Source organism: Chelonoidis abingdonii, chromosome 18, assembly GCF_003597395.2.
Source record: "Chelonoidis abingdonii isolate Lonesome George chromosome 18, CheloAbing_2.0, whole genome shotgun sequence".
Classification (NCBI taxonomy): domain Eukaryota; kingdom Metazoa; phylum Chordata; order Testudines; family Testudinidae; genus Chelonoidis; species Chelonoidis abingdonii.
Window position 1 is genome coordinate 3,070,176 of NC_133786.1, and position 20,871 is coordinate 3,091,046.

The following is a 20,871-nucleotide window of genomic DNA, read 5'->3' on the forward strand; positions in this document are numbered from 1 at the left end:
CCTGAGCCTCCCCTCACACTCCAACTCCCTCCTGGAGGCCACACTCTCCACCCACTCCTGCACCTCAACCCCCTGCCCCAGTCCTGAGCCCCTTCCTGCACCCCAAACTCCTTATTCTGGGCCCTAACCCAGAGCCCCCACCCCCACCCCAGGAAATGGAGTGAGCAGAGGTGGGGCCTCAAAGAAGGGACGGGGCAGGGGCAGCGCCTTGGGTAAGGGCCAGACAGAGCAAGGGTGTTTGGTTTTTTGAAAATAGAAAGTTGGCCATTCTAGTAGGGTGCACAAATGGGTTCAGCTGCTAGGAAGAGAAAATCCTGGCCCCCAGGGGCTGGCTATATACTTTGCACCACTGTGCCTGAATGGGTGGAGGTGAGAGCAGCCATGCACAGTTAGGGGGTTTGTACTGAGGAGGTCACTCAGTTTTGGGGTGTCCCATCTGGAAGGGGGACACCGGTTTCAGGTTCCACCTTACACTGGTGCATGAGCGGGTGCACCCAAGGCCAAAGAACAGGCACCTCCGCAGCCCCGAGGCACTGCCCTGACTCTGCCTCTCCACGCGGGCTCCTGGCAGCTCCCCCTGGCCAGCCACGTGGCCCACGAGCACGCCCACCTCCAGCCCCGCGGGCAGACAGCCCCGCCCCTGCCCAGGCCACGCCCCCACCCTGTCCTCGAGCGCCCTCCCAGCGCGCGTGCACCGCCTCCCCTTCCCCCGGCACGTGCTTCCCGCGCGCGCTCCCTCTCCCGCCGCCTTCCTCCCCTCTGCCGGAAGCCCCTCCCCCCAGGCTCGCGTCACATCCGCCCGCTCGCCTCCGCAGCTCCAATATGGCGGCGCCCTGTGGCTCCTCGCAGCTCCCGGCCGCCGAGTCGCCGCTGAAGATCCCCAAGATGGAGGTCCTGTCGCCGGGCTCGCCGGGGGCGCTCAGCGGACCGGCACCCCAAGCCCTCTCCGACCCTCACGCCCAGCGGCGCCTCCCCGCTGGGGCGGGCTCTGCCGCCGCCGCGCGGGGCCGCGGCTGGCGGGGCGGCGGCCGGGGGGCCGCGGCGGCGCATCGCCCTCCGTCTCCTTCTCGCCGGCGGCGCCGGGCAGCCGCGGCGCTGCCGGCTTGCCGGGGCATGTGTGGACGCCGGCCGAGACCAACGCGCTGATCGCGTGTGGGGCAACGAGCGGCTGGTGGAGGCGCGGTACCAGCAGCTGGAGGGCGCCGGCACGTCTTCGGCAGCAAGGCCCCCGGCCGCCATGTACGAGCGCGTCTCCGGGCCCTGGCCGGCTGGCTACGAGCGACCCCGTCCCAGTGCCGCGAGCGCATTAAGGTACCCGGGGCGGGGGCGGCCTGCGGGCCGGAGGGGCTGGGCAGCGAGGCCTCTCCGCGCGGCCGGGGCGGGGGGGGGCGGCACAGAGACCTCGGCCGCTGTCGGGGCTCGCCGGCAGCGCCGCCCGGGACGCGACCCGGCCTGACCCCGTGGACAGCTCCCGGGGACAGCGCCGGCGGCTCTGGCATGGGGCTCACAGGAGGGTCGCTCAGACGGGGCCGTCCCGCGAACTGCCTCGTCCGCTGGATCCAACTGGGTGGCTCGGGCATCCCGGCAAATCCGGCCTGCACTGGGGTCAGTGATGTTACACCGGGGGGGCCCTGATGCTGGGCTGCGAATCGGCCATTGCGCCGGGACCAGATTTGTATCTGTTTTATGGTCATTTGAGCCACCGATTTATTTATCTGTTTTGCTTGACGGGGAAGCAGCGTTCCCTCCCCCAGGCTTTTCTCGCCTTGTCTGGGACTCCGCGGTGGACAGGGGAATGGGCATGTCCATATAGTGATGAGCAAGATTCCAGAGGCTGGGTGTCTTCCTTCAGAGCATCCTGAACTTCAGATAACCGTCCTATTCTCATTGGGTGGGAAATCTTATGCAGACTAGTTTTCTTGCAAGACTTTTAGTCAGGTGATAAATATGTTGAAAATAGCTGTTTCTCTACTTCTAGTGCCAGCTGAAACCAAGCAGTGTGGAGGGGCACAAACTTCAGTCAGATTTTTAGTCTGCATTAAGAGTGAATATTGAGTGTGGTTCTTATTAGCTGAATGAGCTTGCTCCTCCTTTGTTCCAGGTTAGAATGTGCCTTCTGGAGCAGTAAGAAAGAATATCTTTCACTTTGTCTTGCTAGAGTGTGTAACGAATAGTAAAAACTTGTTCAAGTGAGGTGCTTTAACTATAGCAGATGTGCTCATCAGAATTAGACAAATAGGTTTTCTTTGCTTATGTAGAATGTGATGCTGAGAAGGTAGTGGGGCTTTTCACCAAATCTAGAGTCACCTTTTGGGTAAATTTTAGTCTTCCTTATGACAGGCTTTAACCTTTTTAAGGTTAACCATTCCACATTATTTTTGTGTATTTGTTTTTGTTTTTAAAAGACAGAGAGGGTACAATCATTGTTTGAAATGTTAATTTTCTAGCCTGTTAAGATGCATTGTAATGCTCTGTCAGCAGAGGACAAGCACTAATGTTCTAGGATTTTGACCACGATAAGAAATCAGGGTTTCCAGTGATTGATGCATGCAAATGTCTAGGTGCTTTGTTTTTATTAAAATAATTCACTTTTGTAAAGTTCCTTCAAAATGATCTGTTTACATTTCCCAAAGTCTTAACATTTTTCTTTTCTAGTCCATAATACTGACAAATCATTGAAAATGCTGGTCAATGAACAGTAACATCCTGGCATTACCTCTTGCTCACATGTCTTATTGCTATGCAGTCAGTGAAGTTTTCTGGGTTCCCATATAGAATTTCTAAGTAACCTACAATCTAGTACTCTTTAAGTATCCCAGGCATTTTGACCTTGCAGCATTCCAAAGTAAGATGGTGTTTTTGTTTTTTGAGAGTCAGGTAGAAGACACATCAGCTGTAATTCTTCTGTGCTGAATACTTTGGCACTGTCTCTAAGCAATGGGATTCCTGTTTTACTCTCAATCTGGACTCTGAAGACAGATTTGTCTCCGAAAAGCTGCTTTTTGCAAGGCACACCAGAAGCCATTAGAACACCCCTCTGTAGGGATATTGAGCTTTGAACCTGGTGAGGTGTGGCCCTGGATATAATTCCTTAAACAGCAGCAGTGTTTTTATAGTCTGCTTTAATTGTAGATTAAGCAGGAATGTTTGAGTTTACCATACTACTGTGGGTTTTGGGTGGTTTTTTGTGCATCTCAGCTGTAAGATTCACTCACTTTGTTTCCATACATTAACAGGAATTTAATCTTCATCTTCGGAGAGGAAAATACTGTGTGTGCTGTCCTACTCTACATGTAGACTTGGTTACTTGTCTGACCTATCAAGCGGTTGTCTCTCTCTCTCCTGCTTCTTGACGTACTATCTAATGCAGGCCACAGATCTGCACTGTTGCTCAACCTAATCATTCCCATTTACACTTGAAATGCACAAACTATTTATTCTTGAAGCATGTGCTGGTTTTGTGCTTCTGCTTGGTCATTTAATGCACTGTAAAACTTCTTTGAGTCCCATGTTCTTGGGCATCTTCCAGGGATTTGCTGTGTAAATCAACCGGACTTCCATGAAACGTGCATTTCTAGTTTTACTACAGGGTCTAGTGTATGGTGAAAAATTACTTCTCACTAGGGCTGCCTTGTTTGTCCAGTTTTCTTTCATGACAGTCTTCTGCTGTGTCTATACTTAACACTACAGCAGAGCCACTGTAGCGTTTTAAGTGGAGACACTTTCTGTAGCGATGGGAGGGGTTCTCCCATTGCTGTACATAATCCACCTACTTGAGAGGCAGTAGCTAGATCAAAGCAAGAATTCTTCTATTGACCTAGCGCTGTCTAGACAGACGTTTGATTCGCTTAAATACATCTGTGAGGTGTGGATTTTTTCAGATCTCTACAAGACGTAGCTATGTCAATGTAACTTTTCAGTGTAGACCAGGCCTTGATTGCTATGGGATGCTGGAGGGAACTTTATGCAGTGACTGCAGAAGACTGTTGGATTAATTCAGCTGTACTTGTTACAAACTCTGGAGTAAATTTCATGTTTCGCAAGAGCATTACATAGTAGGTTCTATGGTGAAAGGCTTTCACATTTAGTGGCATTTGGAGCACTTGGGTTTGGGTGAGCCTGTTGATTTGAACAGGTCACAAGATGATTGCCCCCCAAAAAGTGTCTGTATACCAGAGCGAACATTTTAATGACTCTGTTTCATCCATTCACGTAGACTTTTCTAAGCTTATTCCTAGGAAGTTTCTCCCCCACCCCTTCCCATTAGATTGAAAGTTTTTAAACAGAACTTTTGCCAGCCTGAAATGATTAAGGTTGGCAAAGTCAATGAATTAGCTGCATTATTTCATGCATGTGTATCACAATGATAAGCACTTGAGGAAAAACTGAAGGTTTTCCGTTCTCAAGCTTGAACTTGTCATGTAGTGATATCTCCAGGAGCATCACTTAGCAGTTTTGTCAGATACTAGTCTATAGACCCTTCTGGAACAATCTGATACACTTACTATGAACTGTGTAGGCTATTCTAAGCATTAGACAGTATCACTTTTCAGTACTGAAACTTTCTCGGTCAGGGGTATGAAAAAACACCGCCTTGAGTGATGCAAGTTTCAGTGCTGTAAAGTGGCAGTGTAAACAGTGGGCCAGCACTGGGAGCTACTCTCCTCACGGGGGAGAGGAGGTTTACAGTGCTGGGAAACCTTTCTCCTATCGCTGGTGCCGTGCCTACACAGCCATGTTAAAGAGCTGTCGCTGCACCACTTTAACGTTGGTAGCGAAGACATACCCTTAATATGTGTTAAAACCATTTGGTTTACTTCTTGTGTGTGAATGTTTCCCATTGATACATTATCTATGAATGAGTAAATTCTGTGAGAGGTAAACCTCAGGCTTCCTGCCAAAATGGACAGGTGAAGAACACCAGTTAAATGTTAGTGCTGTCCAATACTATGACTCAGCTGCTGCCACTTACTTGTGAAGATGACTTTTTTTGGTGCATTCTTTTTACATCTTGAACACGTTCCATAATGGAGCTTAGTGTGTTACAGTATACCCCACAGGAGTGAGATCATGCCATTACCTAATCTTTTGCATACCCTGGAACCCTGCTGTTACGATGGGGTTCAGTACAGTCATCTGGGAGGATGAGAGTATTGTATGGAAAACATGCTCAAAGGACCATTCAGGATTGTACTAGAGTGCTCAAAACCAGACCTTTCTCGCTAATTATCCAGCATCAGCCAAGGCTGACATTTTTTTTCAATGGAGCCAAGAGATGGTCTTGATGTAGAAATTACGGAGTGAAATTCTCTGGACTGTTTATGGACAACACCAGGCTAGATGATCACAGAGGATTCTAGTTTTCCATGATTTAAAAAAAAACAACCCCACAATTCTCTGAAAAACATAACCTGCATTTTTCCACTATTAAAATGAAACTCTGAACTTTGTTTTCCTAGCCATGCTATATCTTGGCATTAGTTGAACACAATTTCTAGTGATATGGTAGAACCCCATTTATTTGATCTAATTGGGACCAGGCCCAGATCAGACAATCAAAACTTTGGATAACCCGGAGAGTTTATGCCCCAGGTGATAGGGCTCAGGCTGTCAGCCCCAGTTCAGTTAATACAGAGAGGCTCAGATAAACAGGGCTCTACTGGATGTTGTTGTTTTTTGTTTGTTTTTTTTTTTTCTTCACAAAATGTAAATATTAAAGATTCTCTGTAAAAGCACACATTCTTTGGGGTTTTTTGGCAGTCAGATTTCTAGGATCCCCAATTATCACAATCATGCCTTCTGGCTTTAAAATACCAACTCCCATGGAATGTCAGTGAGATGTGGATGCCTGGCTCCTTTGGAAATGTCAGCCTAAATTGCTTTATTTAATTAAGTTATAGCTGAACCTCCACATTGGTGTTTATTTTGACTGGTATCCCTTGACATGCATTAAACGAAGAAACTAAAATTAATGAAATTACAACTCTAGTATATAAAAGTATTTGGGATGCTACTTTTCTTAAGTCATTACTTATATTTAGTGTTTTTAAACAATAACTATTTTGATTTTCCTCAGACACTTAAATTCCATAGACTCTAGATTGACCTCCCCTCCCCCCCACTCATTTAGCCCACTCTTCTGAAGAATAATGTGTTCCACTTTTCAGTTGTATCAGATACATGCATCGTGTTTGAATTAGGGTAAAATGCAAAGCATGATCCCCATTCAGATTTGTCTGTCTTTTAACATCTGCATATGCTTTTCTCCACATATGCACAGCTGGCCTGCAATCTAGAAATGAGGCTGCTTTTAAATTTAGCCACTCTAAAGATTCTGGTTCAAATTTAGGGATTCATATGTAACAGTTCTAATAGTTATTGCTATCTTCAAACGGAGACATGTTGAATATGACCCTGTTTATCTAGGAAGTTCTCTGGACCAACCGGCTTGGTAACCACAAAACACAGGAAATTTAGAACTTAGTTTCCACATCAATGATATCTGATTTTTGTTGCGCATGTATTTTCCCTATTCTGCAAATTTTAAATGATATCCTTAATTTTATCATTTCTTGGTCATTGATACTTTCTACTGATTATTCAGTGGGTCTTCAAATTGCATGTAGTCTCATAGTTCTTGTTAACAGAAGAATTATTTGCTAAAATACATGGGGTTGTTGCCCTGTACTTTTGTTACTCTTCACTTGTATGTGAGCAAAAATTGTTCAGCAGAGAAATCAGTCAGTGGTTTACATGGCATTGGCCTAGCTACCCCTGTGCAGTAATGTGAAGAGCAAGTCTCTACTGTTGGGTTTTTCATTCAGAATTTCCACAAAAAAAAGCTATTCTGGAGAAGGTATCACAAAACATCCCACATCCTGCAAATTCATTTTTTAAAACTATGCGTCTTCCCTTTACCTAAAACACTCTCTGCTTTAGAGAGTGAACAAGAGTTTAGTTCTTAATCTCTGTGCTTTGCAGTTCAGGTTAACTACATAGAAACCGAGCTTTTATGTAGTGCTTTGCATTGTCAGACTGATGTATGTACAATAATATGAAGCTCAAAAGCTGATGTGTTAGTGAAAGTGGTGTTCCTCAGGATTAGTTATAATTGAGTTACAATACTTGGGTTATGTGGTCTCATCCCAGTCGTAACATTTAAATGCATCACTGAAAACAGTACATGTAGGATGCACTGTGATAGTGGGCACAGTGTGTAAAGTCTTTGGTCAATCAATCTCCTCTAGCCAAAACAGCAGAAATGTTCTAAGGTTCTGCCTTTAGACTTTTTTCTAGAAGGAAAAAGAGAGTACTGTTAAATAGTATACCTATATCATTTAACAAAATACTTTGCAGTAATCTTATACATCTTAAAATCCTTTTAAAGAATTTCTTCTCCAATAACATTTACACTCTTCTTCAGCAAAGGTTAAAATAGTTTACCTTGTGTATTTGACAACACTGTGTTTATAAGTTTGATTCATAGGCAGAATTTTCATGTTAACTTATTTCAGTTTATCTGTACCTACTATAGCCACAACTATCACCTTCTTTCAGATTAATATGCCTTTCCAGGTGGACAGTACCCTTCAGAGTGCAACTTAACATTGTACTGATGCTAGTAATTTGAACTTGACTCAGTTTTTAATAAACAGTTGGACTAGTTATCTTCCTTTTTTGTATTCGGTGTTGCCATTTTGTTCCCAGGATATTAGACACACAAGGTGGGTGAGGTAATATCTTTTATTGAACCAACTTCTGGTGGTGAGAGAGACAAGCTTTTGAGCTACACATGTCAGAAGAAAGCTCAAATTTCTCTTTCACCAACAGAAGTTGGTCCAATAAGATGTTGCTTCACACTCTTTGGCTTCAGCTAGAGTGTGAATCTATTTTAAAATATTGACTCTCTATCCACTCTTGTGACTGAGCCCTATGTGGCCAACCCAGTGTTAATCTCTCTCTCTACAGCATGCTAATCTGAAGGGAAAGACCTTATAACCTAATCATCACTTGTCCAACATCTTGAGTTGTATTACAGAGTAACTACCTCCACTGATCTGTCCACATGATTCCCATGATCATAGCAGCTGAATACTTGTGTATAGCAATCGTACCCCGCACTCCAAACTGTTTGGTGGATTTCTGCTGGACTTCAGATATTCTCAGCAGACATCTTATTTTTTAATTGTAAGAGCATCTTTTAAACAGTTTTCATATGATTTGATGCATTTACCGGTAATCTCCAGACACGTGATATAAATCACAGAAGAAAAAAACACCCAGAAGTTTCTAATTGGAAAGTCTTCTGTTAGATGACGGAGAGACACAAGTAAGAGGGAAACAACAATCTGTGTTTGAATATTAACTTAAAGAGGCAAACATTAACTCTAGAACACATCTCTTGGGCATCCCATTTTAAATTAAAGATTTTAAATCATGATCCAGCACATCTAATATTGAGCTGTTCCAGTGGCGAGTTACTCACTTTTAAAAATTGGAAACTTGTTTTCTGTTTTTCTAGCTTCGACTTCCGGTCACTGACTCTTACCCCTTTTGTCTGATAGATTAGAGCCCTCTGTCGTGGTCTCCCTGGGCTGATATTATAGACCACGTTACCTCTTAACCTTTTCTTCAGTACGCTGAATAGATTTAAATGCCTTAAGTCTCTGTGTGAGGCATGTTTTCCAGGGCTTGTAACTCTCCTCCAAATAATCACCAATTTCTAAACTTCCTTGGTGGGAGGACCTCCTGTATCTCTGCATACATGAGAATATCTTCCTGATGGCACCTGTAAGGTGGGGAAAAATTACAATAGACAAATACAGCAATAATAAGGATGAGTTTTGGAACTTCTTATGGACATAATGCAACAATATGTTGTAGGAGCAGCGCCTGAAGATTGCAGTGGGCCATTGCTGATAATTGTATGTCCATGTGTCGTCTTCTAGAGGATCAAACTTTGAGTGGATCCTGTTTGCAGACCTTAATACTAAGAGTTCTGAAAAAGGTATAAACTTCCCCTAGGTGACTGAGCCATGTCTGTTTCCCAAATATACAATGGAAGTATCCTTCTCCTATAAGCTGACTGTGTTGTATATTTCAGTACTCTTGTAATCTGCACTAGTCACTTCCAAGTGGATTGTGTCATCTATCCCAGCTGGCACAAGTCCACATTAATAATCTCGTAAGTGTCAGTTAGTGGCACTTAGTTCATTGTTTTTTAATCGTATCCTTAACTGATTAAGGCAGACTATTATTTGGGCCTCCTGTCCTTGACAATGATGTTCCAAATTACTTTTTAGGTTGGCAGATAAGAATCTGAATGGCCAAGATGCAGTAGTTGCTGCTGGAAGATTGAATGTTTCTATACTGTCTTCTACATTCTATTAAGTGCTTTAGAATTTACTGGATGCACCTGAAATTAATGAAACCCACAAATTCAGAGGAAAGTTAGCTGTGATATACTGGAATTGTAGGTTTTTGTTTATACAGCTAAATGTACATCCTACATTAGTTTCTTGAGCAAGGATGGCTAACACTATGGTCTTGTCAGTTACCTTCTTCTGTTTAACTTTTTAGTTTTGGGCAAGATTGAGAAGGTGGCATTGGGGTAGTATCTTTCATTAATTGAATTCCACACATTTCCATGATCTCAGACAATCTGGTTTCAGATGTGTATGTTTTCAATGGAGGTCAAAGTGTTAGTGCTCATCCTAGCAGGCCAGCAGCTCTTGATGGTGTTGACTAAAATCTAGGTTCTTCTAAGGGTGGATGAGAGAGCCTTTTCCTAGAGTAAGGCCTTCTTTTAGAGGTTAATGCTGATCTACTGTACTTCCAAGAGCCATGAAATCCATGGTTCCATCACATCTACTCTTTCACTTATTGTGAAGCTACAAGTGAGAGACAACAGGATGTAGTCTCACTGCTCTCCGGTGCTTTGTGGACGGTGATCTGGATGATGAACCAGCTGTGATTAACCTAGGTCAGAAACAACTGATGTCTTGTTAGAAAGAAGCACTTAGGCAAATGGATGGAAGCAACATCTGCAGAGGATTTCAGCTTTTTGGCAAAGTGGCTTGTGCTCTCATGGTTCTATTTGATCCACCACTTATCAATTCTTGGGTGATGCCAGCCCTTACTGCCATATATTCTTCTGCTAGCCAAGAGACTGGACCTATCAGTGCTTTTTTTCCACTTCTGTACTTGGAGCTGCCCCTGAAATCTGCCTGGATTACCAGACAGAAGGAATTTGATAGCAAGGTATAAAGGAGGCCTTAATAAATCCTAGGATGAGGAATACAACTGAAAAATAATCCTTGATGGCCTTTGAACATTAGAGAGGGTGTTTTTCTTTGAAGGCAAGCAAATCTACTGTGCGATGCCTTTATTCATTAAAGATCACCATTAGTGCTTTTAAGGGCTGTTATTAAATAGTCTGCAAAACAGTGTCTTGGTCAGCAGGTGAGAGCACAATAGCAAAGACCTGGTGAAGAGAGTAATTGTCCACTCCATCTCCATCTCACCCCAAATGCATAAGCTAATGCCTTTTGTTTTTGCTCACGGAGCCGTATCTTGAGGTCTTGACACAGGGAAAGAATGCTTTTAATGGTAGCTGTGTTCAAGTAATTCATTGATGTGGAGTCTAGTTTTTCCCTTCCTTTTACAGTCACATGCTCAGACCTAGATCTGTCTAGTGCTTGTTGCCATGATATTGGTGCCTCGATGAGTTCTCTGTACCAAGTTTGAAGCATTTGTACTCAGTACCAGTAAGACTTTGTTGTCTGTCTTTAACGGTAGCAGGATTCCTTCCCATTACTCCACTTCAGGCTTTGCCACCAGAGCCCTAGTGCCTAGGAACCCTAATGGTGGTTGCGTTGCCATGAGGGGTGGCACTGGCAGTCTATGCCAGACTTCCTTGATGCCTTGACTAAGTTGGGACATATTCTGCTTGCTCTACTGGGCTGGATAACAAGCAAGGGTCTCTTCCCTGAACGTGCATCCGCCCCATCTTTGGCCACCCCCCCCCTCCCCCAAAGCCTTCTGTACTCGTGGAGATTTTCTGAACTGCCTTGTCCTTATGGAGCCCTGGGTCCTCAACTCTTGTGGAAATAGACTAGACAGAGCTATAGATCTCTATCCTCAAAGGAGATGAGGTCTAGCTGCTGTTCTGCTGCTTCCAATTTGGTTTCCCTGGAGCTGTCAACTCAGACAAGACAGGTTAATAAGTAGACACTTCAAAACTTATCGTTCTAATTTTCTTCAGGCATTACTGTGAACTTCTCATTGCTCCTTACCTGACAATGTCTGGACTAATAATATCAAGTCCCTCAGAGGGTAGGAATGGTTTTACTTCTCAGCATCTCTGGCTGCTACTGCTGCCACTAATGAAAAAATCAATCCAGTTGGATCTCCTGGGGTCTAAAGCATGTGCCTCAGCCATTGCAGAGGAGAATCACTAACAAACTATTTCTTTAGTTAAATTACCTGAGGATGGAAGCAAAGTTCAGCATGTCTGAGGGCTAGCTGGTGGCCAAATAAGTCCAAAGAGCAAATCAAGAAGTGGTGGATCTGAGGTGGTCCAAAAGAAGTCAGAGCTGTCTCAGTTTTCTATCTTCTTGCATGAGGATTGTCAGTCTTAGCTCAAACCCATCAGAAATTGTCATTTGTAGGGTAAGTTGTGTTCCCATGGACAGGATAAGGTTCGTATCTCAGAATAGAGGCAAATGAACCTCATGAGGTTGTTTTCCCCTTATCTCTACTATTTCTTTAAAGACAACATTCCGCTCAGTTATTGCAGTAGATAGCTGACATCCTGTACACTGTTCAATTGGATAGGATGGTCCTGTTTCCTCATCCCAGATTCCTGTCTCAAGTGATCTCTGGTGCTGGACATCAACATGCTGGCTTTGTTCTCCAAGCCTTAGTGGCATCAAGGGAAGTATTTTTCACATCAGGGTCCATGTTGTGGACAGAAGATTCTTAGCTATTTAAACGATACCAAAACAATCCAAACATCCCAGATTGCTCTGGCTTATAGGGATAAGAGAGAGACGGTCCTGCTCAACCTACAGGGTCATTTATTTGGACAGTCCATGTATGCTCGACTGTTCTGACTTGGCACATGTTCAGCCACCTCTGAGAGTTGGCTCACCTTCAAATAGGTGTAAGGCAGCCTCTGTTACTTGCTTTTTCAAAATCTTTCTCGCTGAACTATGCAAGGCTGCTCTTTGGAACTCTGGTCCTTTACTCAGCATTATAACTTGGACTTGGTCTTCTTATCTTATGGCCAGTTCAGGACACTCTTAACTAATCCCTGCTTGCCTGCAGAAGGCTGACTGCTGCTTATTTATTTGCTGAAAGAGAAGTCATATGGCTAGCTCTCAAAGAGTTGGCAAGGATTCCTGAATCCGTAGATGGAACTGATGGTGGTTTTGGCCTCTTTCTTTTGTGCCTTATGACTCCAGAGCAATGGGGAGGAGGCAAGTGGCCCCAACAGACACCGCTTGCTTGAAGCTGCTGAGCTGAGCACATAAGAATGTAGATCTAGGTGAACAATTTGAAGAATAAATGTTACAGCTTCTTGTTCTGCCAAGATGGTTTTCAACTGGATTTTGGTATTTGCTCCCCATAGGCTTTGGTGACAATTCTGAGTAAGCATGTTGGACTCTGACACTAATTCCAGTCTCTTGAATCATCCTCTCCTTAAAAAATTGCTTCAGGGCACCAGTTACTGAAAGCACTTCTAGTAAAGAGATATTAAACTCCCCTCTTTGTTGCTTTCCTTGTACCTGCTACTCTGGCAAGAGGACTGCTGAGATGGGAACTTTTTAGTAAAATAAAGATGTTTAATGTACCATTCATTGGATGGGCTCTACTTCTGGGATAAAGTTTGGAATGGTGAGTGTATATATAATAATGATAAGGATATCTCCTATTATATCTCCTAGAGCTGGAAGGGATCTTGAAAGGTCATTGAGTCCAGCCCCCTGCCTTCACTCGCAGGACCAAGTACTGATTTTTTGCCCCTGATCCATACATGGCCCCCTCAAGGTTTGAACTCACAACCCTGGGTTTAGCAGGCCAGTGCTCAAACCACTGAGCTATCCCTCCCCCCCTTTCTGAGTTTTACAGGTCTCAGAAAATAATTTCATTCTTTTGGCCAAACTGTCTTTTTTTTTTTTTTATTAAAAAAAAATAAAATAAAAAATTAAACACTGCTTGCACAAAGAGAGCTATTGGAAGCCACCTGGCAGAACAAAAATTCGATCACCATATATTTTTATTCAGTATGTAGATTTTAAGCTCTGGTAAGCTGCAAGGTGGCATAGCAGAATCATGTGCAGCAGTGAAACAGACAGAATGCAGTTCAGTGCTGTTAATGCATGTGCTGTAGAGGCACAGGGAGATCCATGGGAAAAATGGAAAATGTCTGTGGGGAGGAGAAATGTGGCAGTCCCACTCTCCGGAGGAAAATAGAGGTCCCACCAACAGTTTTAGCTATAGGTTGGCAGGGGAGCTCTTCTCTTTCAGAGAGTGGGGTTGTAAAACTTTGACTATATCAGACGTCTCACTGACAGAGTGGATATGAAAGAAGGAAATCCAAGCAAGGTTCTGGGTCCTTTTGCAGTAATCCAGCATATCTTTCCATTCTACTAAGTATCTGGAGAGTTCTGACCAGGTCACTAGCTCCTTCATCTTTGCATTGGTCTTTGCTAGTAGTGCTTGGTGACTTTTGCCATGGTCTTAGCAAATAACATTGTTGAGGCTGAATGAAAAATGCTGCTATAAAGATTGCCTCTGCTGAATCTTAAAGGATAATTTGGTAACATCCGTGCAAGGGAGAACTCTTTTTTGAACTTAAAATTGAGCTTTAAGCATTTGCCCAATGTTTGCAGATGTTGAGGCTCCCAAAGGATTAATCAGACGATATTGACGCTTCTCAGTTAATTTGCTGGAGCAAACTGTGTCTATTTAGCTTGGCATTATAAGCAGTTAGAATCTCTTGGACTTAAAATGAGACAGCTAAACATTCATTGCTCAGTGGATAAGAAATATTGCTAAGTGTAGAATATAAAATTTTCGTGAAAACTGTTTTTTAAAATTTGAGTACATGGATTTCTAAAAATGTCTAGGAATGATATGCGTGGTGGTGTAGCCGTGTCAGTTGTAGGATCTTAGAGAGACAAGGTGGGTGAAGTAACATTTTATTGGACCACTTCTGTTTGGTGAAAAAGATAGGCTTTTGATCTTACACAGAGCTCTTCTTCAGTCACAAATTTATAGCAGTTTACATGTGAAACTTCATAAATAGGTAAAAATGTAGCATCAGCTAGAGTGAACAAAGGCTTGGCTACACTTGAAACTCCAAAGCATCGTGGAGCGCTGCCACGAGCAGCGCTTTGAAGTGCGAGTTGGTTCACGGCGCCGTACGTACACCTCCTTGTGGGGATTACTTGCAGCGTCAGGGGTGTGTTTTTTCACACCCCAGCAAGAAAGTTGCAGCGCTGTAAAGGCGAGTGTAGCCAAGCCCAAAGTATCCATCTGACAGTGTAGTTCTGCTCTGCAAAGTGATTTAAAACTGTACGTCCTACTCACACTGTTTTTCTGGTATCTGGTATTATTACTTGGTCTACACTGACGTGTTATTCTTTACCTTGCAGTGTGCCGCCCTTCCCCACACCCTCTGCCTCGGGGATGCAGTTCTCTCATGAGATCATCAACAGATTAAGCACCAAATGCAGGTCTTGTTCTACGACAATTACCATCCAGCCCATTGAACCACAGTTGTTGAACATGGAAAGTGATATCAGCACTTGAAAACTTTACCCAACACCTACTAAATGGAAGGCTCTGCCTACTAACCAGTGGTAGATACGAAAGACACAGGTGGAAGGGGAACAGTAGCCCTGCGATCAATATCCCATTGAGAGGCCCAATGCCCCTACCACCTTTGCTCCTATTTCAACTAGAATATTGTCCTACCTCCTTGCTTAGGGGAGGTGGGGCGGGGTTGTAGGTGTGCTACTTCAAAGCACCTCTTTCTGGTTATGGCCAAAAAGGAGTTTCTGTTCCTCCCTAGTTTCCTGGCTGTTGCATCTTGGGTGGGATGAGATCTCTGCTACTCTGCACTGTCCCAATTTCCATTTTTTGACCCTTCACCACCGAATAACTTCGTGCCTGCTGTTGGTGCTGTTCATAGCTTTCCCAAGCAGCAGCATGAAACTAGCATGAGTTTTTGATGGCTGCACTTCTGCCCTCCAGATTTCTGAATCTCAGCCCTGGAACTGATCAGAGTTGTCTGTTTCTATGAGCCACACTGGAGCTGGCTTGAGAATCAGGAAGAGACATCGGTTTACATTCTTGGCTTGGAAGGTTGGTTTTTGCAACCAAAAGTGCTGAAACTTGGTAACTCTGTAGAAAGTGACATATAAAGCCTGTTCTCGGCCCAGCCCAGAAGTGCATCTTTCAAGCCCTAATGGTTGCTTTCATGAGAGAGAACACAGCTTGATTTTTCTTATTCAAGGTTCAGTTTGAAGTGATGGCAGTTACAAGAAAAATGTTTTGTAAATTGAGTACATCTGATAGGAAGTCCTTGAAACGCAGCAGATATGGAATCCTACAAAGCAATTTAGTCACTTTTCAAAGTAGAACCACGCTTTGAGTTAAAAACATTAAGGGACATGAATTAAGACTTTCTAAACAGCTCCTCCTTGACATGGAAAATTGGAAGCAGATGCAGAAGAGTTAGATTTAATACTGTATCTTATAATAATGCATAGTACTTGCTACCAACTCAGCCACTAGAATAAGAAATCAAATAGGTACTAAAAAAATCCTGGTTTAAGTTTAGCAATCTCTCTTTATTGGAGGCTTCAAAATCTGAACTGGACTCTGTATTGGATTACTAGATGTGGCCATCTTAGTATTGTTTCTTGATTTGATGTTTGAGTCTGGGGAATTTGGAGCATTATTGATTTGACCTCTTTTAAATTTTCAGCAGCTTCCCAAGAGACAGAGTGAGTTAGTAAGGAATGCAAAATATGTAAGTAATACATTTTACTAGCTAAATAGTTTAGGCAAACATTTTTTTATCTTGTATCTTCTTACTAGACTAAGGAAGGTTGGACTGTCTTTGCTTTTGGGGACTCCTCTTTCTATCTCCCCCTCCCTCACCTTCTCCAAACTGTGGGCACAACAACAGCTGTACTCTCTCCTTCCTGTAGAAGGTGTGCGTTCTATGGGCTGGCTGGTGTATATTGGATGAGATTTGTGTTTATTTTCCTGTAATATGTAGCAGACTTGTGTATTCTTCCCTGCCCTCAAAATCCCCCAACTTCGAAGCTGGTGAACCTGTAGATGCTATACAACTTTTTTTCTTTGTAATCGATATATTCAAGCTAAAGCATCGTGTGTCAGGAACATCAAAGTTGTGATGCTTCCTGTCTTACAAAGGTTAATTTGGCAGTTTGGTGATTGGATTATAGTACTTGCACAATCTTTGTCACATGTGTTCAACATAAGTAAAAATAAACAGATAGAATAAGAATGCTAGACAATCTGCACGTGAGTGCGTGCTATTCTGGAAGGCTAGCACCAATTGAGTAACAAAAGGTTTTGTGTCTCAGACCCTTCGCAGGTGTTATAGTCGAGTGAAAGAACATGGTGTTGGGAAAAGGAAAAGCAGTTACACCTTTGAACAATTGGAACAGGTGTTTGGTCAGGGAGGATGGGACTCGCAGCCCTGCCAGCCTGTACTCATTAATAGTAGCGGCTTGTACCAGGAGCTGGAATCGGATGGCAGCACTATGGAGGAATATTCACAGGAGGATTGGGGGAACCACAGTCAGGATCTTCACTGCTACCAGGGAGGAGACCCAGAGTTGGGTAAGAAATTGATTATTGATCCGCCTGTATGTTTTGATTTTTGCCTGTGCTTGTAGCCTCTCTAGTGCTAATCCTACTCCATAATCCTAATCCTAATCCATCCTATGCCATAATGCTGCTATACCCACTTCTGTGTATTTCTTATACTTGCAGGTTTAAGACTTGTCGTAAATCAGAACTAATTCGTAGAATTTGTGCAATTGTATAAATCTAAAGTGCCTAATTTGCGGGGCTCCCTGAAACTGTCAGACACCTTCTCTGTGTAACTAAATTGTGGACCGAACCGATTAACTGCTAGTTTTTATTGTTAGTGAATTCTAACAAGTAGAATATTTGAAATAAGTGGACTTTAACTTGTTTGCATTGTCTTATTTTAAAACAGGTACAGTAGCTCTTTTGTTCCTGACAAGATGCTAGAGTGGCCCTTTGTTTAAAGTTTGAGATTTGAGTTTTGCTTAAAAGAAATTTGAATGAGGGGTGAGAGGGAAGGAAATATGAATTGCTGAACTTGATGTTAATTGAGCTGTACTGCTGATGCTCATGGTCGCACAACAAAAATAAATCTTGCAGGTAGATCTCATTATTCGTTAGACATAAAAGGCTAGCAAGCCACACACCACAACTACTTTTATGTTGTGCAAGTAAAACTGCCAAATCTTTGCCTTTTCCAAAAAAAAAATCTCCCTAGTCTTCCAAATGCTGTTGCCCAACCCTGACAGATATATTACAGAAAGATCCACTTTCCTGAAAATATGCTTACATTTGTCTTCTGAGTAAGTGTTTTGTATAGAACAGAGGTACATTCTTGCATACAATAAATAGGAAGGAAAAAGATTTATATATTTACTGAGTCTATGGAAGCTTACCAAAGTTAATTTAAAAAATGATTCCCAATGGGATTGTAAGAGCAAGGCAGCATTTACAAGAGAAGATGGATAAAGGCACTGTTCTCGCTTTTTCTATCGTATTTGTAGGTTAAATTGGAGCGGGGGAGGCACACAAATTTGCCTACATCTGCAGCTGTATTCTGGGGACTGGTAAAGTCTGACTTTCGCTAAGAGTTGGATTAAATTGTATTTTCAAATGACAAGAGCAATACCACCTCAAACTAACTGTAGTATGAGAACTAGGAATGTTTTTAATTTAAAGAGGATCAGAATGTATGCGGGAGTTGGGGAGAATAAGTCATAAAAAGGGGCTACTTGAGATACAAGAGACAGGACCGAGTTTCGTAAACCATGTATTTAAAAATGTACCTAAGTGAGTACTGTGATTCCATATAGGGGTTCTGGTGACTCAGGCTTTGCTCTGATGGTTTGTCACCACTATCCTTCAGAAGAATTACAGCAACATTCACATGCGGGTGGGGCTGACAATGTTCTTTGTGCTCATTGAAGACAGAGGTTATGACAGAGGTACTTAGCACGCACACAGTCTAAATGGAATACAGATACATTTGTTCTGGTGCTTGCTCTTCAGATGTGCTATTGAAAAGCAGAACGGCCTTTTTTTCAGAATGTCGTTTACAATGAAATCAACGTGTGACTTAATGGCAGGAATTACTTTTGTCCTTGAAAGATCTTGCACATGGGAAGCCAGATTTTGACCCTGTAGCTAAAAATTCAGTGATGGTGATGTAGCTGGTTTTAAGAGCTGAAGCAGTGTCCTCAGAGTGTGACATCAGAATTTGACTGGAAAACACTAAGTGAACAACTTATTACCTTTCAAAGTAAAAAGGTTTAGGAGACTTTTAAATATATAACTGTCTATTGGAACTTTGCTTTTCAGATGAAATGCCTGCCACAAAGAGAACATTAAAGATAAAGCAGGAATCTTCAGAAGAAGCACAGTAAGTAACTTATGAATGTTTTACTATTGAATGCATTTCCCTAGGGTGCTGCGCGGGAGGAGGATGTTAGAAACTTCTGACTATAATTATAAATACATTGTGCAAGACTATTGAAGAATCTGCTTTTTGCATCATTCCAGTTACCTCAAAACATGTGGAAAGCTTCACAACTCAGTCTCTTTTGGCTCTGTTATACAGAAAATGAAGCAGAACTCTCTTTATGAGAATGCAAACATTAAACTGTGTAAAATACACATCATAACCTTTGGGGATGTGGATGGGCAGGTCTTGGGGTGCTCTGGCAAAAATTCTGACTCTTGGATCTATTTGTAATCTGGTTTCCATCTACCTAAAGTTTTGTCTCTTTGGGCATGCAGGAAAAGAGCATTTTAAATGTAGATGTTCATTAAAATGTAAGGGTATTCCCATTAATGAGTATAACTATAGAAGCTTAAAATTAGCACACAGACCTGTCTCTAATACCAGCAGAACACTGGAGAATACAGAAAATACCTTAAAAGAAAGGGAAAAATCAAGAAAAGGAGTAGAGGGGTATTGCTAGTTGAGCAATGTACATTTCTATTGGCCTTGAGCCGTACTTGCCTTATTACTGGAGTACAGGCATGAGTTTTTGAGTACAACATTTAGCATGATGAAGGATGGGTGAGTTTACTCTGTGGCTAATCATTTTTTTCTGCAACTTTGCAAAGCTAGGTTGTAATCGTTTGCTTCATTGGTTTAACCTGGCAAATGTTGAGAAGTTTAATGTGTCTTTGCTCTTGTGGGAAGCACATGAATCTCACTTTCTCCACCACCTATCTTTTTTTTGGAGGGGGGAGGGCATGGGGAAGGAAACATGCTGTGTGTGGATATTCTTTGCTGGAGAATGGGCCAGTGTGGAATCACAGTTTAATCTTATTTTGGGGCAGCATTTTTATGTAATGGCCCGGTGGCTAACTGATAACTGCCTTACATATTTCTCTATAAATTTAACTGTAGAGATCAATGCCCCTCCTATTAAAGTAAGCACAACAATTTCAATTCTAATACCCTGTTTTCAGTCTCTGATTTTTCAAGCTTTCAGACTGGGATTTTTCCAGGCTTGGTCTGTGCCTCAAAGTGAACTTCAAATCTGATCAAAATCATTTTAGCAGATTGAGCATGAATTAGGAATTTTCATTTCCCCCCCATGTAAACATTTGTGGCCTTTTTTTGAGCCACTCTACAGCTGGAGGTCAAAATGTCTATTTAAATAGTCCCGAGATGAGCTTTAGGAAATGGACTTTCATTTTACTTTGCTCAGACTTGGACAGACAAGTTCTGAGTGTTTACTGTATACTTGTATGAACAGTGCCAAGGCTGTGAAGATTCATTTGTTCACAGATGCATGGCTAAATTACACAGTGATTTTAAATCCTTCATATCTAAGATAGCTTTTTATAAAAAGCAGAGGAGCTTTCTCTGAACCCCTGGGCACTTTGCAAAGTGCATAGGAAGTAGACCTGCATCGGAGCTCCACAACTGAGAGAGGTGTAAAGCATCTTCAATAGCCAGACTCTTCCTGAGATGTGGGGGAGGGTTTTTTCCCTCTGGCCAAGGAGCCTTTTAATTATGCTTTAATTCTTTATTTAAAACAGGTTTAATTAAATGCAGAGTTAACAGGATTTGCAGCCTCCACTGGAATTTTGATAGCATTGCATTAAGCAATCCAAATCTGAATGAACATCCTTCACTCTGTCCTTTGTACATGTGAACATGATATAGGCTGTAATTGCATTGCCAGAGATGATCCTAAATGGGGGTGTGTGTGTAGAGTTGCAGAAAAACAGGGTCTGAACTAGAGGCTGTAGCATAATGCTCACATCCACAATGCCTTATTTAGCCTTAACTTCCACGTTCCTTGTCACCTGAGGGCTAATTAGTGCTATATTAGAATTGGAAAAGGTACAGAAAAGGGCAGCAAAAACTATAATGGATAGAATAGCTTCCATATGAGGAGAGATTAAAAAGACTGGAACTGTTCAGCTTGAAAGAGGAAACTAAGGGGAATATGATAAAGGTCTATAAAGTCATGAGTGGTGTGGAGAAAGTGACTGAGAGTGTTTATCTCTTCACATAACACAAGAACCAGAGTATCC

General features: G+C 42.7%; 1 protein-coding gene across 1 annotated transcript in view; it reads left to right on the plus strand.

Annotated features, from left to right (window-relative positions):
• The first annotated feature begins 801 nt into the window (after positions 1–801).
• Positions 802–20,871, plus strand: part of MSANTD2 (Myb/SANT DNA binding domain containing 2) — a 33,435-nt gene continuing 13,365 nt past the window's right edge. The window contains 8 exon segments of the mRNA XM_032769991.2: positions 802–953; positions 955–1,029; positions 1,031–1,146; positions 1,149–1,208; positions 1,211–1,311; positions 15,998–16,042; positions 16,626–16,884; positions 18,673–18,733. Coding sequence (XP_032625882.1) covers positions 823–953; positions 955–1,029; positions 1,031–1,146; positions 1,149–1,208; positions 1,211–1,311; positions 15,998–16,042; positions 16,626–16,884; positions 18,673–18,733 — 848 coding nt within the window. The 5' untranslated portion in view covers positions 802–822.